General features: G+C 43.3%; 1 protein-coding gene across 2 annotated transcripts; it reads right to left on the reverse strand.

Annotated features, from left to right (window-relative positions):
• Positions 1 to 199: 199 nt before the first annotated feature.
• On the reverse strand, positions 200 to 15,460 carry Cry2 (cryptochrome 2). Of its 2 annotated transcripts, none has more exons than XM_071697395.1 (11): positions 14,641 to 15,460; positions 7,758 to 7,991; positions 6,371 to 6,622; positions 5,580 to 5,764; positions 3,957 to 4,186; positions 3,347 to 3,514; positions 2,838 to 2,978; positions 2,156 to 2,307; positions 1,354 to 1,556; positions 1,116 to 1,142; positions 200 to 1,000 (listed from the first exon to the last, which is right to left on the reverse strand). In XM_071697395.1, exons 2-11 carry the CDS (start codon positions 7,973 to 7,975, stop codon positions 855 to 857), a joined length of 1,722 nt encoding a protein of 573 aa, XP_071553496.1. In that variant the 5' UTR covers positions 7,976 to 7,991; positions 14,641 to 15,460; the 3' UTR covers positions 200 to 854. The 2 variants fall into 2 exon arrangements, with proteins under 2 accessions (XP_071553496.1, XP_071553497.1); XM_071697396.1 differs by having other exon boundaries at positions 7,758 to 8,054.
• Positions 15,461 to 16,639: the final 1,179 nt, after the last annotated feature.

Consider the following 16,639-nt stretch of genomic DNA (forward strand, 5'->3'; position numbering starts at 1 on the left):
GTTCATTCCACAGCGCTACGATTACTTAGGCGATGTGTCTCCGTTACGTTTTCCGTCACTTACTCCGAGAGCTATTATTCAGTTATTTAAAGTTATGTCGGGGATATGCGGCGCGCTCAGGAAAACAACGAGAGGGATTCGACTGGGAAAGGGGAGAGAAAGGTAAGTGACATCTCGACACGTCATTTACATACATAGATTGTGTCTTTTAAAACGTACGTCTTATTCATTATTTACAATCGTGATTTACAGCCATAAAAAATCTAAACGGGACAACAGTTGTTAATCAATACGTTGCAGGAAGCATTGTTAAAGATTGCATATAAACTGTGTGACAAAATACATATACAAGTTGTAACGATAATCTCTCATCTTAGGCGAACATTAGATTCGCTCTAGTAACACGCTCGCTGCTAAAAAACATTTATTACTCTTTCTGCAAATGTTTAAAAAATATTTTCTTGTCGCGGTTTCTTGTCGCAGGTCTGCGTATTTTACAGAACATCTGATATCGATTTTACAATTAACTTTTAACAATTATCGCTTAAGATCGCGAAGAGTATAAAAATTTTATATATATATCTAACATTTATATATATATTAGACATGATTCATAGAATTTACTATATGTGGCAGCTATTTCCCGATGACACTGGGAAAAAATTGAGGTACAAAAGGCACCGTTTTATGTCAATCATAAATTAACGGATCTTCTCGGGGCTGATTAATCGAAATGATTGGAGATGTAGAATTCATTTGAAATTTTCAAGTCGCTTTTAAAATCCGTAGAAAAAGAATAATGTCAGCATTGTCATGTTAACGGATCAGCCAGATCACTATACCGACTGTCGCTACTATTGTTGCTGTTGTTGCTGTTGCTGTTGCGTGGGGCTGCTGATGGTCTCCATTTTCTGCTCGTTATCCCGATGCGACGAGTCCTGCTTCATCTTCTCCTCGTCGCTGTCCTTCGCCGGTGGTGCCAGCAATGCGTTCAGCAAGCCTTGGACAAAACATATATTAATCACACATTGCATTATTAATATCGTTACTATAACATCTTATGTACAATGCAATTAATCGAGCTATTAATTATCAATCGAAATCAGTTTACTCACCGATGTTCTCGCCCTTAAACGAGGTCCCTGGCGAAAAGAATCTCGATTAGATCATATAGTCATCGCTTTAAAATAACTTTCGCGCTAAAAGAGATTCGCGTTCCAATCGGTCGGAATTTAAGACTACGCCGAAAGAAAGAAGCAAAGTTCGACGGTGGTTTATTATCGAAAGACGAAGTCCAGTTTCGAGCGCGTCGCGGAGTCGATCGCGCGTCGAACGGTTACAATTTTTACTCACCGTTACCGCGATACTTATTCAGCTGCTGGTACACCTGTTTCATCCGCTCGATGTTGATGCGCGAGCTCCTGCTGTGGTTCACCATCGGCAACGAGTACTCCTTGCCGATGATGCACTTGGCGGCGTGCTGTATACTGAGCGGCGCGTTCCAGGGCTCGTGAATGTACTTGGTCGGGAAGTTCTTCAGCACCGGCAGGTAGCGTCTGTGATCGTCGGAACAAGATTGATTTTATCTTGAGAGACAATAATCCCTCATGTACGAACACACGTACGTGCGTAATAAAACATTTATGAAAATACTCGGGAAAACGGGTGGAGTTTAGAAAACAGAGAAAATAAGTAGAACATATTGCGCTGTTTGAGTTTTCCGTAAAAATGTTGAGGGAATACGTTAGTCTGCAAAAATATTGATAGTGTGATAATCGAACGCTGTCAACGCCGACGATTCGTTCACGGCGATCTTTTGCACGATTAAGCTCTAATGGAGCTAAGCTGTTTAACGTTCCATCTATCTTGCGGCTGAATTTAGCTTCGCTCAGATTAACGCCTGATACATTACAAATTAAGATCAATCAAGATTAAAATTTCCATTTAGTCCGGCCGTCGCGTGAGCGTTAATCACTGCACCGATAGCATCGTGCACGCGATCGTTAGCGTAAACGTTATTTCAGTGGGGAAAAAAAAAACCGCCGATAAACGCACCCGTTTGAAATTTTTTCCGGAATTTCTCGCGCATACGTCGCTCTCGCGTTTTTTTTGTATTTCAAAAAGAATTTTTAAAAATGCTTTTTTAATCGATTACTTGATATAATCGCCGTTCGGATCCGCTTTCCTGCCGAAGCGTACGGGGCAGTAGCAGTGGAAAAACTGTTGGAAGAACGAACTGCACGACAGCCACATCCACATGCCGGCATTGACGGACCAGTCCGCGTCTAAGAGAAGCTCGTCGAACACCTCAAAGAAAGACATTAGATAGTAAAATAGTTAATAAGTTAGCAAACATAACTTCGGGATTATTTAATATTAGTATTTATCCGCTTGACGCTTTTCACACGTAATTAAACAGGCATCTCACTAATTTTATTTTCTACTCCAGCGAGTAGAAACAAGCTATGTCTTATTGTTAGTTATACGCTTTGTAGAGCGACCAGTTTATTTGCTTATTTTTTTAACTGGATATTACTACTAACGGATGCACCGCACGTATTTCCGGGAAAAGAAAATCCCGCAACAAGAAATATTCTTACGAAGTCTGTATATTAATGATAAGAACAAATGGGTAGAAAGAGAGATAGAGAGAGAGAGAGAGAGAGAGAGAGAGAGAGAGAGAGAGAGAGAGAGAGAGAGAGAGAGAGAGAGAGAGAGAGAGAGAGAGAGAGAGAGAGAGAGAGAGAGAGAGAGAGAGAGAGAGAGAGAGAGAGAGAGAGTAATTCAACGGGCAACGCGTGTCGAATTGAAATGCTAGGCATGCCGTGACATTTTACCTTCATTCCTTCTTCCCATGAAATCCAAAGGTCGCCCCTGGTCAAGAAGCAAGCCACCGCGTGTCTGGCCAGGTGATGTATCCAACCCTCTTCCCGCAGCTGCGTCATGATCGCATCAATCCACGGAAATCCCGTCTGACCCTGGGACGCAAAAGGGAAGTTTAGTACGGTAAAATCTTCGAAATTTTCTGCAAGTCGCAATTTCGCTCTGCTGCGATAATAAATACAAAAGTCTGCATTACACAAGATGACTCTCTTCGCTTTAGGAAGGTCTTTAGGATTTTTCAATCCAATTTTTGTATCATCTCTCTAATACAACAGCTATTTTCAGTTTATTAAGTACTTCTTTGTATAACTAATAGTTTCGTGAATTCATGAAAATCAACGTAATTATTACAACATTTTTTATACCGTCAGAATCTCTTACTTGGTCACCCTGTGCGAGCAAAATTGCGAAGCAAAAGTTACGCTTGCAGACTCCGTTTGCGTTCGCGCAAAATATCACTCACGTTCGCCCACTTTGCGAGCGCCTCCACGTTCTTGTCCCACGGTATCTGCACGCAAATCGGATTGCCCTGCATCCGATCGAAATTCGGATTCTTCGTCGCGGCGCAGTAAAAGAATTCGCGCCAGAGAAGCTGCCCGTGCAACGACAGCGGCGGCACCGCTTTCTTTATCTGAAACATCATCGTTGATAGGGAAAGCCGAACTAGTTAGTCACTTCCAAAATTGTTTAAAGACGAAGTATTCGCTTGATAAAACGATTAAAAAAATAACACCGTCGCTTTAAGAGTAAAAAATAGGCATCAGGAACGGAATAAAAAGTCTCGTTAATATGATACTCGCTGAAAAACAACGAGAGCATTATTCCCTCATAACTATTACCAACTTCTCGCGCGGAACAGCTTTTGCGCGACTTCTTGTAGAAATAAAAATCTCGCGGCGCAATTAACGCGTCCCCGAAGTTTCGTTTAATTATTATCGCGAAGTTTCGGGGTGAAAGGGAAGAGGCGGAGAAGAATAGAAGCTCGCGAGCGGCTTTCCCGGGGAAAGCTGCTGAATGCTGATATATTTCGCGATAAATGCATCTCGCATAATCGTTTCGCTCCTGTCTCGTACCTTTTTGTACAAATCGGTGAGCTGATAGTAAAACAGCCGCGTACTGAGACAGCCGAATCGCAGATATGGCGAGAGCCCGGTCTGACTCGGTAATAAGGATTGCGGCGTCATCTTCGGCCTGCCGAAGCTCGCCACCCATGCCTTCCTCTCGAGGTGACGTTCGAGCCTAGCCAGGGCCTCGCTCTCGCCGCCGACCCACACCGGCGGCAACAGATTTTCCGTGTCGAAGCCTATAACCATAAAAACCGGGAACTCGTACAGAGATAAAGTCGTATTCTCCAATTTTTCTGCGAGTCGGGAACACGATTTCACTCGGTGCCTTATATTAGCTTCATTTTTCCGAATAGATTTCGAAAATTGACGAAAATTCAGCGAAATTGACGTCCACACATTCCTAATTCGATATCAAAATACCCCAATTTTGACATTCAAATTAAAGAAAATTTTTTTTCGGCTCTTTATATTTAGTAAAATTTCGAGGTTACTAATTAGAATTCATTTTATAATATAAAATATCTCGACGAATAATCTCCTAGGGCGCTTTTTTAACTATTAAAATTCCGAAAATAAAAATTTGATCGTATACAATAAATTGCTATTCAATTGTGTCGCAGAAGCTTATTGCGTAAAAAGTACCGTGTTTTGCGCTCGAATGGTGTGCCTCGACAGTTTTATTTAAGAAAAAGTTGACTCGACCGAGGCATCTGTCACTGAAATTAAAGAGTCGTAGGTAGACATTCCGTACAGCACAAAGTTATTCGAAGGTCTTGTTTCCTCATCCCTTCGGCATTGCAGAGAATTGCAGGAGAAAAAGGCCTGAAAAGCCTTCGGGATACGCGCTGACATTTGATAACAATGAGAAGACGCGAAATGACGGAATAACGTGCGACATTTGAAAGTGAGGGTTACTGACGATATACCGCGGAGCTACGTGTCAACGGTAAAACGGGCTATTGCGCCGCGCCGGAGGGGACTTTAAGACGCCTGACGCTTAATAATAAGAACAATCAGCCGAGGTAATTAATAATCGATCGGATCACCTCGTATTTCGCCGCGAGTGATGCGGAGTACCCTAATACGGTTTGAACGGTTACGGATTACGACGCGCTGTCGGCGCAGGATGAATTACCTTATGCGAAATAATACCCGATTGCTCCCTCATACGGACAGCGCATTAATGCTGCATCGACTAATCTGCCGCGAATGAATTCTCCATGGCAAAGCGCGAAACGGACTCGCGCTTAATCCCTGCCAGTTGCCCGGCCCGGGATATTCTATTCGAAATGCACAACTCGTTATTACTTGATATATCACCGCGAAACAACGTCCCGGCCGAGTGTTCCAGTTTATATAACTAGTTTATACTGAGCGTTTGGCAGTCTCTGCCCTTCATTTTGATAATCGGTCGGCTCGACCGAGCCGAAGTCGATTTTTCTTGAAGTCAAAGTTCATTAAAAAAAAAAAGCCGCCGTTATTCCGACATTCTGAGAGTCTCTGTTTCGTAACGATTCGCAATTAATGAGTTATTATTTTGACGATTTGTTACGTCCCGTTCTACGGGATGACAAACTCTTAACTCTGAAACGTTGAAACCTGCTCGGAGAAAAATCGATCTTTCCTCACCGAGTTCCTCGAGGGTGGGTACTCCGTAACGGTCGTCGTGGTCGTCCTTTAGGGGTGTATAGGCGCTGCCGATGCAGGCGGCAGTCACCGTCGGTACCGGCGGTTCTGGCGGGTCCATGCCGGCGACGACGTTTTGAAATTGATGGTAGGTCAACGGCGGTTTCCCACCATTTCTCTCTATGATCCTGAAACGCCGGACGACGAGAACGGTGGAGTCGCGAAATGGCTTGCGAGAACAATGGCGAAAGTTGCAACGTAATATTTACTCCTAACGGGTATACGCTAAGGTTCCATTTTAAACACTCGGACACACGTGTAACTAACTAACTTTAGCTCTTAAAAGATATACCTATATTTCTGCTTTTTTCTCCTATAAATGTCTCGTTAAAAATAGTTTTAGAATTATAATTAGTCGGACTTTAATTACGATTCTGTATAGATTGATCGCATGAATTACGAGCTATATTCTGATTAAATAAATTTGCATAATCTATCAACACAAAATTAATCATTCACTATCGATAATTAATACTTATTATACTATTTATGCTATTTAAATATACTACATCTTTGAAAAAAGGGATAAAAAAGAAAAGTAAATTGACCAATTTAATTATTTATATATTGCAACAAAAATCAGAAAATCTCGGAAAATGCACCGTTATAAATTTGAAAAATTTACCTAACCATCATTTTGATTGCTTTGCCAGTTCTAGTGTTAAGTTTACATCGTTAAATCATATTATTAATACGATGAGCCTTAAATCGCTATTGAAAAGTTTTGAACTCACTCATCTAATCTGTAAAGAGTGTGCGAAACTCTCTGGACCACCGAGATACCGAGCTCCTTACAGAGGGCCGAGATATTGTGATCTCGTACGCGGCCAAACGGCTCCGAATCCTCCTCGAAAGTCAGGTTTGTCGTGCCCCATTCTTTGAAGAGCTTGGGAAGCGCGTCGGCCGGCTGTCCCCGGATCACGAACAGCCGGGAATTTATTTTCCTCAGAGAACAGTCCAGATCTTCTAAACATTGCAGCAGGAATCTGTCGGATCGCACGTAAAGCAAATCGATCAGCGGTCGCAGAAAATCATTTAATAATTTTTTAGACAACGTAAAAATAAATATATACATATATAGATTCTAAAAATATTGATTGCAATATAATTATAATTTCTATTAACAAGATGGAAATTAAAATACCATTTTCCAATTGACTTTTTCACAATAGTATAATAAAAAAATTGTCGTGCGCGTAAAATTGCAGAAGATGGAAAACGATAACTTTGTTAAATATCTCCTCTGCGATTGAATTTAGCGCTTTTGTAGTAACTGAGAAGTAACTTTTTTATCATTAAAAGCAACGTGATATACGAATGCGCGCGTCAACATTTGCCGTCTGCCGTTTGACTCATTTTTAGTCCACGTCGCCGCTAATGTCTTGCTTGTCAACCGTGATTCAGGTAGGATTATCGACAACATCTAAGCTCTAAGCGATCGCTTAGGAAACGGTTACATAACGCTTAATCAACATGACAAATGATCGACGACTGGAAAGCCGCGCTCGAATGTCTGTCGCAGTAAATGCATCGAGATTACGCGGATGCAACAAAGATCTACGGGGCGCCGTTTGTGGAACAGTATCGACTCGCCATTATCGACGAATTAAACAGTCGTAACTCTCTACCGTCGTCGTAATATCATCTAAACCTAATACGCGAAAAGACGAGCTTGATTTATCGCGATCATTCGCGACGACGCGCTAAACGACGATTGTTTATTCACAACAAAATTTGGAAAACCGAGAAATAGCAGAGGGAAAGTAAAAAATCATACTATAATATAAAACCCGACTGTTTGTCTGTCTGTCTGTCCGCGAACTACTTATTCGTTAATGGACCGAATCTTAAAGAATTATATATGAAGTAGGGGTAGAATTTTTCCGAGGATTGCCATAAAGTGTATAATTTTTAGTTACCGATTTTTTGGAAACCGGTCCAAGTAAAATAATAAAATAAAATGGAGCGAAAATTTATAGAAAAAAAACCGAATTTTATCCGCTTGTATTAACAACGATGCAAAAGACCGGCGCCAATGCGCCCCGTTGAGTTATTCCACTTTCAGACCCGACGCGTATCGATCACGCTTCCGCGATCCCACGGGTCATCGCGGTCGCTCACCTCCATTTATTGATGCCAACGTTGGTACTTCCGGCGAACCAGGGGTCCAGGACGAAGACGCACCGGAAAGTGGACGCCCCCGCGAGACCCTCCCTCAACGAGGGGTTGTCGTGCAGCCGGAGTCCCTTACGGAACCAGTGAACCGTGTGCTTCCCGCCGTCGCTTCGAACTCCCGAGGTCACCCCCTGGCCCATCTCGTTGTTAGTACTTCCCGTCATCTTTTCTCAGTACACCCTTCGAAGAGTAGACATCCTTAATTAGTTGACTCAGCGCGCGAAAGCAATTTCCATTGCTATTCTACTTGCAATTGCAATAAATTAATTATATTATTACAACAAATTGACGGAACGTTTATTCACAGGGTCTTTTAGGAATCGCCCGCGAGCAAGTTCCTTCACAAAGTTCCTCAGTCCTAGTCGAATTCTTTGTGTAAACGCTATTCCTTATCTAATCACCGGTTTTTATTTTAAACGCCGCTTGAAATTAATCGTGATAAAATTTTCTCGGATAGTTATATTCCTACGATTTCCGCCAAAGACACATAATTATCTTCCTTCTTCGATTTATTTTTATCAATACTTGTATAACTTTTAGAAAATACTCCACGCAGGAAAACTCATTCGGCATTCGCCGCTACGGGATCGCTTCTCGATTTTTCGGCAGACCAGTGCTGAAAAACGCACGTCTTGAATTTCCTTGCGCTATCGATATCTTAAAAGGAGCCCGATACGACGGGTGCTCTCGAAGCCCGAACAAGTACGGCGAATCGATTACCGTGGGAGTCCTTACAAATGATGTACCTTGCACTCTCGTCCGCCCGAAACGTGCACGCTAAAGGATCCGTCTACCTTCCCTTTTGCTTCACCGCTAAACCGGAAAATAAATCGGTCTGCACACGGCGACCTTGAGGCAGGAGAACTTCCGCTTCGATCCTCGGCGGAGCATCATGCCGTGCGGAAAATTCGATTTTCTCGGTTGCCGCCGGATTTACTTCTGCAAGACGCTCTCTCGATTGGCCCACTCCGACCTGGCGTTTCGCCATCCGCGGGGACGAAAACGATTATTAGCGCTTTAAAGATCGTTTATCCTCAATCTACGTTGGAGAATTACATATTTTTCCCGTCAATTTCTGTTATCAGTCGATCTATAGCGAGAGATAATTGTAATCTCTGATCTTACACGTTTGCATTCTTAAACGCGATTTTTCTAATTTATTATATTTATGATTTTACTACGCTTTTCTTTTATTTCTGTCTAATAATAATTAACGACACATCTTTTATTTGGGATTAAGAGGGATTGTTGTTAGAATAGTCAACGACAGTTAAATCTTTGAGATACCAAAAATCCAATTTTTGCAAGATTACACTACTACGAGTTTAGTGCTTATTGCTTATCGGAGATATAACTCCGATAACTCATTCTTCAACAGATCCTTGACGTTCTATTCGTATTGCGGCGCTGAATTTTGCCGCGAGACACTCGACGCGCTATCGCGAAACTATTGCAACAACGTGGTTTTGTCGCCGCGCAATGATTCATACGATGCCGTGAACTCCATTGTAAAGCGAAATTAGCGTATCCATTGTATGCGAGCACGTGTGCACATTATTTCGGGATGGAGGTTTACTTGAGGACACGCGAAACATGCTTCTCGAAAAATTCTCTCCCATCCGCGAGAGACAGAATGAGGGGTAAGAATAAGTTTATAAGATGCTCGTCAATTTGGAAGCGTATATAGATGCGCAATCTTCTCCGCGATCCACGTTTCTACCTATTTGCTCCCCACAGAGATATAAAATGTTATAGCTGTAACTTTATATAAACTCCCTCTCTTTCTCTCTTTCATTATTACACAAATAAGAGCTATTCTTTTTCGAGATAAATTCAATCAGCCGTCATTTCTGGTCTCGAGAGAAAAAAATCACAGCTCCGCAGATCCGCGGATTCCATGTCCCGCGGCATCGGGGACAGTTAACGAAATCTCGACGGAGTGGCGGATCGTCTCCGCGATATACGGTTGATTTCCCTGGCAACCGAAGGGGCCAGAGCGACATGGGTGCATTAATTTTATCCCTCAGGCACGTTTATATCCGGTGCACCAGTGGCGTAGCTAACGGTCTCCGACGCGAGGAGTAGAGACGTGGATTTTCAATCGAGACAACATTGAAAATTAAAATCTACATACAATTACATCGCATAAATGCCATGTATCATGCGTCTCATCTTGAAAAAAAAATTTGTTTTAAATTTACTCTGATAATTGACCCATTCTTCTCTCATTATTAATTGTCAATTAATATTAATGTCAGCACGTAGAGATGGAGATAGAGCAATTTATTATTCTGGGGCGAACGCCGTCAGCAGAGCAAGGTAATCAAGATCGATCCTTTGAAGTTCCTCCGCGGACAGGGGCGGAAAGGGCGGAAGGGGGGAGACGCGGGGCGGACGAGAGTGACCTGAATGTTGGTTACGCTGCTGCGCCGCGCCGTTGCATCGTCGCGAGTTCCGTGTGTGTCGTTTTCCAGCAACGGCAGCGAAACCGCCGCGAGATTAGCCCTCAGACGAGGGCTATCTTTTGCCGCGTTATTCATGAGCCGAGGAGGGGGGAGGGGGGAGCGAGAGGGAACCGACGTGCGTTTTGCAGTAATTTATTGCGGGAATTCATTCCGCCCGCAACGCGGACGCGTATGCGGAAAGGCAAAGGGGGTTGCTGAAGCATGAGGTGCATTAATGCGTTAACCGATAATGTCTTCAGCGTTACGGAGAAAGTCAGTCTTTAAGTGGTGCGGCAGATTTATCAAGATCGATAATAGATTCGATATATCTAGCTAAAAAGCATGTACATCAATGCGAACGTTTTATTTGTTCGGACAATGCCTAAGCTCGCCAGGAAAAGATTGACAGTAGAATACCGCTTGACGCGTCAGCCGTCCGTCCGAGACTCGTCTTTACCTACTAGACGCTGGACGACCGTCTGTCCCAGTCTGTCCGCGTCCACTCGGACCATTTTGCGAGCTAATTCATCGCCGATGATTCTCTGCAAGTACGTTAAATTATTACGGACAATTGTACCGTTATATCGTCGTCGTGAGGCGTCAACATCGCCGACTCGCCCGTCTTAACTCCATTTAAAGTTCCGCTATTACATCATCGCCGCGCCGCATGGAAGCGGCAATATAATAGAAATTTATCGTTTTTTGATGGAATTATCCCACCGTTTCTCCGATAACTTCTTCCGAGAACACTCTCAGAGAGAAAGAGAGTGTGTGCGTGTATGCGCGTATACACGAGGCACTAAAGCCGATACGATACGTCGTAACTTGGCGATCGTGATCATCCGCCGTCTCGATCATGTCCGCGGATGTTTGCGACCGTCTCGCCGCGCCGGTTCACGGTGCGGTGGCGTCGCAGCAATTTTCCCGAGGAAACTCCTCTCGCGAAAGAGACCACAACAGAAAAGAAACTTCAATTCCGACACACAGAGAACAGAGAGGCGATCGGAGCGGGCGAGGAGGAGGCGGACTTGTTTCACGTCGCAGGATTAACTTTAATCTCCCGAGGGCCTCCCGGCGGAAAAGGAGACCCCCGCACCTCAAATATTTATGTATGCCCCGCTAAAATAAACTTTTCGTGCGCCGGATCATTTATGAAAAGAGCATCGTCTTCAAGTATTTGACGCGCGAAAAGAGCGCGTGTCGTCGTCGAACTGGGCGAAGAAGAGATTCGTTTCTTCCCTGAAATATTCACTCTTTGAAGACAAAATACATTTGTTACTATGACAGCTTGTGTTTTCGGTTCTGTTTCTCTAAAAAAGTTACTATAAATTAATTTAACATTTTTTTTTAACCACTCTGTGTATATTATAGATATGTTAATTTGATACAATAATTGTATAATTTAATACATAATTAAATAATTGAATATAATGAAATATTCCCTAAAATATTAGAGGGCTAATCTCGCGAAGATGATAAGCGACGCAGCTTCCGCGTTGCTGAAAACGCCGCTGATATTGCTGAAGAGCCAGCAGAAATTCAAAACTAGCTAGAAGAAAACGATACAAATACACTTCGGGGCTACCTTTATCAGGCTCGAAAGAGAATTAATTACATATGCGTCGCGTACAGAATTAGCGTTTTGAGAGCGAGTGATCTATATAAACCAGGAAAAGGCGTTACGTCGCCGCGCGCTGACATAACCGTCTTTCCCTCGGCCTGAGTTATGATGTAAGTGGGGAGAGCTCTCGCGCTCTCTCGACGTTCGCGATAATGTCGATGGACTCGCGCGTGCACTCGCCTTTACTGACCGCAGCGGAGGATTCCGTTCAGAAATTCGAGACGACCGGCGAAATACGGGCTAAACTGGCCGGTGCCACGAGTGCATTTATTTTATTTCCACGCAGTTAGCAGTTAGCTCTCAAAGTTTCGATAATGGAATTCCGGCTCTTCCCCAGAGATTTCTGGAGTTCCTGAGACGTCTCGAAAAGTGTCCTGACGATTAAATATAGAGAATATGACGCAACGATTCTACTTTACAAAAATCGATATGATAACTTTTTTTATTGTTATATGCGTTGCGTCGATTAGATTTTATTTTTATTATAAATATTGGCACTCTAGTATAAACGCTGAAGCAAAAAGTATAATATTTGGAATCCGCTTAAGGGATTTAATACGTATATATATATAAAGTTATCCTCTTTTTATCTGCTCCAAAAAACTTCGGAGTTACATTTCAGTGCTTTTTCGATAAATTTTATATTCCGGAGCCCACTCGAATGAATTACCGAGTACATAGTCTTGTTACAGTCTTGCTTTTAGAGAGATAAAAATTGTAAAAAAAAAACGGCGAGTCTCGATATTGCATAAGATCATCGTTGCCGACGACGGCTAATTATAGCGATGCAAGCGTGCAAACACTCGTGCATGAAACTATGTTTAGATCGAATGTAATTCACACCTGACAGCTTATCGTTACACGCTTCCGGGGATACACTCGATGGAAGAGTGTACTCCGCTAACGATTAACACAATCAAGACAAGCGGGCGGGATTTTACTTATTGCATATAAATTTAATTAACCACCTGTAGCGTCACTCGTGCTATCGCGCGATAAATAATTTTTGCCCGTTAAATTCAGCGAAATTTTACATTTCATTTAAATCCCTGTTTATTTTAACGCTCGCTTTGTTTCCCACTTGATTTCGACCGTTTTATTTTCCGCATCGCCGCCGACGTTATATCCCGAGATCAATTTTCACGCGTGCGTCGCGTGCATCGCGAACGTGTAAATCGCATCTCGCAGAAAGTCGTTCGGAATAAAAGAGCGATAGGGAACTCGTGACGTCGCGTCGCGAGGAAGACGTTCGCGTTATCTGCCTATCGAGCAGCGACAAAAGGAGGAAGAACCGAGAGAGGCTCGGCCGTGCTTCTGTGACTGAACTGGTACTTTGATGGATCAGCGTGTTTACCCGCAGCGACACGACAGTGACTAAACGCACACGTCCGTCGCCGTCTCTGCGTTCCGTTTTCCGTGACAAAACGCTGCCGGCGTAACGACGCCGTCGGTGCGAGCGACATTTCGGCAACCCCTTGTACGCGTTAATTGATAAGGGTCGAGAACCGGGGACCGAGTTGGAAACATCCATTCCGTTCCGAAAGTATCCGCTCGTCGAGTAGACGAGTCAATAAGTTAAACCCTCGTGGGGACGATTAAACACCTGTTCCTGGACCGACATGGTTCAGCGCACCCGAATGACGGAAACCCCGCAGGCTCCGGCAACATTAATGGAACTAATGATTCCGTAATTAATGACGGAGAATTTTCCATAAATTTTCTTCCGTAAATTCTTAATGTCGCGTTTCTTCTTGCTATCCGGGTGACAGGGATTATTAATTCCTCACGGCCCTCACGGGCCTCACGCGACGATTAATGGATTACGCCGTATACATTATTCACCGATCATCCTCTCAACACGTTGCGGATTGACTGCTTATTTAATATATCTTAGATCAAAGTGTTTTTTTTTTTTCTTAATATCCCGGCGCGGAAAATTAATCATGTCGGAACTGCAGTAAGTTGAGCAGAAAAATCTGGGTTGGTTAAAAAGTTGTATCTATATATATAAAAAGTTAATTTTTTAAACGTACTGTCTTGAGTTTCAAACGATTTGGGAATATTAATATCCGCGGAAATTAAATTTACAAAGAAATGAAATATTTCTGTCGCATTTTTCCAAGTTTTGCAAAGTCAGATCTAAGCATATCGTGTATGTAGAGGAACCTGGTAGATTATGTGTTTGTAACGATGTAATAATTATTGTATATTAATTGTTAAACAGAGTGCTGCAAAAAAATGTTAACGTTTTTTAGAGAAAGAAGAAATTATAGTAACAAATGTATTTTGTCTTCAAAGAGTCACTTGTTCACCATCGTTGCAACGTGCAAGATCTCTGACAGAAAAATGCAAATGTGATTGCAACAATATCCAAAGAAATGTGCTTCAGGGTTTTGGAGACCACCTGGAGAAGATTCCAAGAATGTGTTGACAATGATGATAAACAAGTGGAGACTCTTTGAAGACAAAATACATTTGTTACTATGATTTCTTGTTTCTCCAAAAAAGTTACTCCCATATAAGTATTAACATTTTGTTTAAGCATTCTGTATTTATGTATATTAATTTGATATAATAATTATATATATAATTAAATATCTAATTATATTATATATCAATATATATAAAATAAAATTATATATTGATTAGTTGCACATTAATTGTAATAGTAACTTAGGCGGGGGAGGAAGTGAACCATCGAAACGCCTTGATCGCTATTCGAGCGGATTGCGAATCTACGTAACCGCTTTCTCTAAGCTCTTACTTTCGTTGAAGCGGCCGGTGAAAGCGCCGCCGAGTTAGAAGAGCCGGGGCAATGTGACCCACCGCGATCCACCGCAGAAATCCGCGGGCCACTATGAGATGCACTCGCGGCCGGCGAGGCGGACTCGCCGCGGAGCGCGCATCGTCGCGATACAACCGCTGTGAGTTCCCGCCGGCGATTTAAGCAAGTCCGCGAAGCCCTACGACGGTTCGGTTCCCCAGATTCAACGAGCGGGCGAGATCGATATCGGATCGCGGAACTCAAATCGTCACTGGTTCGTCTCAGCCGCGACACTCATTTCTCCTGCGCGGACTTTTGGATATTTCGCTTCGTCGCAAATTCAGTGATTCATTCGTGAGTCACCGCTGCCGATCGTCACGGGAGGCTCTTGTCAACTGCCCGATTTCGCACGGCTGAATTATTAATTCGATGATTCACTCGCGGCACTCGCTGGATCGACGACGCGCTCGCTGCATCGTTCTCGCGCGCTAATCGTCCCGTCACAATTGATATGAATAATCGGCGCCACCGAGCCTCTTAATTCCAGAAGCAATCAAATGATAGCGATAACGATAATTCACTGTTTGCGCGGCTCGCGAGTTCCGCGCAAAAGGCTCGCGCGCTCGCACTCGCGAACTCGACGATCGCGCTTCGCTCGTCGCGCGCGCGTTCACCAATCACTCTTCCCGTTTCTTCTTTTCTTCTTCTTTTTATTTCGCACGATCGCGCGAGCGAACGCGAATGGACAAGCGATATGTCGCGGGACCGAAAAAGCGCACCGCACCGCGCTGACAGCCGATCGCATATGCGAAGTGCGAATAGTCGAAGGGGGCCGATGGACGAGGGGGCAGCGTGCAGGAGGGTGCGGGGGTGAACGAGCCACGCCGAGTGCAACGTGACCGTCGATCCGCGGCAGATCCAATTGGCTGCGCGGGTCACGTGGTGCCGCGGTCACGTTGCAGCCGCCGTGGCCGCTCGGGAGAGCACCTCTCGCTGCCTCTCGCTCTCGCGAGCGCTTTTTCTCCTCATCTCGGTCCGCCCGAGGCCGTCTGTTTCTACTGCAGAGCTCCGAAAGATCCGGGATCCTCGCGCAAGATGCTCAAAATTTCGCCGAAATGTCCTTAGAAACTTGCAGATTTTCCTCTCTCTCTCCCTCTGGGGTCCTTCAAATCTCTGAAAGATTTAAAGGCGTTCTAATTACCGAGATAGTTTTTATTCTTTTGCTTTTTAAGAAAACAATTTTAGAGAGTGACCATGTTATTTGAAGAACTGCAGATTGAACGAATTTTAATAGAAGTTTTGTTATTTAAATTCTTCCTCAGCGGGGATTCGATGCTGAATTGAAAAGTTGCCAAAAAGATATCGAATCGGGGACAAATCTGTCCTCGCGATATTTTTCAAAAGTTCGGCCGACTCTGCAGAATCCCTCTAATGATAAGATTTAAGATTATTTTTACTGCAGGAGAGGTAATTACTGTACTAGCATTGTAATTCTTAAAAATATATATAACAAATTGGGAGTTGGCTAACGAACGGATTACTTTAACGACTATATATTTGTGCAATAGATTAACAAATATAGAAAGCAAGTTCCCTCCAACGCGTTACGCATTCAGTCGACAAATTGTTTATACATTTTGCATAACCATTTGTTATCGATTTAAAGCGCCCGCGCCGGGACTGTGGAACGAGGTTACTATATTGATCTGCAAAACCTGGCTTGCGTAACGAACTTGTGTTTGCCCGATTAAAATAGGCTTCGTGTGTTAAATGAAACATATTTTTAACTATTCATCACAGGGAGAGCCCAATCGATCCGGGGAACAATACACGGTTTATCGCTTGACTCGCGCATGAAAATTCAATCGAGACGTAACTTTCAATTACAGATGTAACACAATGGCGATATACATTGTATACATACTTCCGAGCTATTTACGATTTAATTGAATCGCAGGCATTACCGACGGATTGATTACGTGAGGAAAAAAAGGGGTGG

The sequence above is a fragment of the Temnothorax nylanderi genome, unplaced genomic scaffold, assembly GCF_030848795.1.
Source record: "Temnothorax nylanderi isolate EJ_2023f unplaced genomic scaffold, tnyl_v1.0 TNYL_tig0012_pilon, whole genome shotgun sequence".
NCBI lineage: Eukaryota > Metazoa > Arthropoda > Insecta > Hymenoptera > Formicidae > Temnothorax > Temnothorax nylanderi.

Excerpts from the sequence above, each read along its gene's own strand:
- Cry2 (XM_071697395.1), bottom strand. The coding sequence starts at position 7,975 with ATGACGGGAAGTACTAACAACGAGATGGGCCAGGGGGTGACCTCGGGA. Across the intron at positions 3,515-3,956 it reads TCACCGATTTGTACAAAAAG|ATAAAGAAAGCGGTGCCGCC; the intron begins GTACGAGACAGG and ends ATGATGTTTCAG. Across the intron at positions 2,308-2,837 it reads CATGGGAAGAAGGAATGAAG|GTGTTCGACGAGCTTCTCTT; the intron begins GTAAAATGTCAC and ends TCTTTCTTTGAG.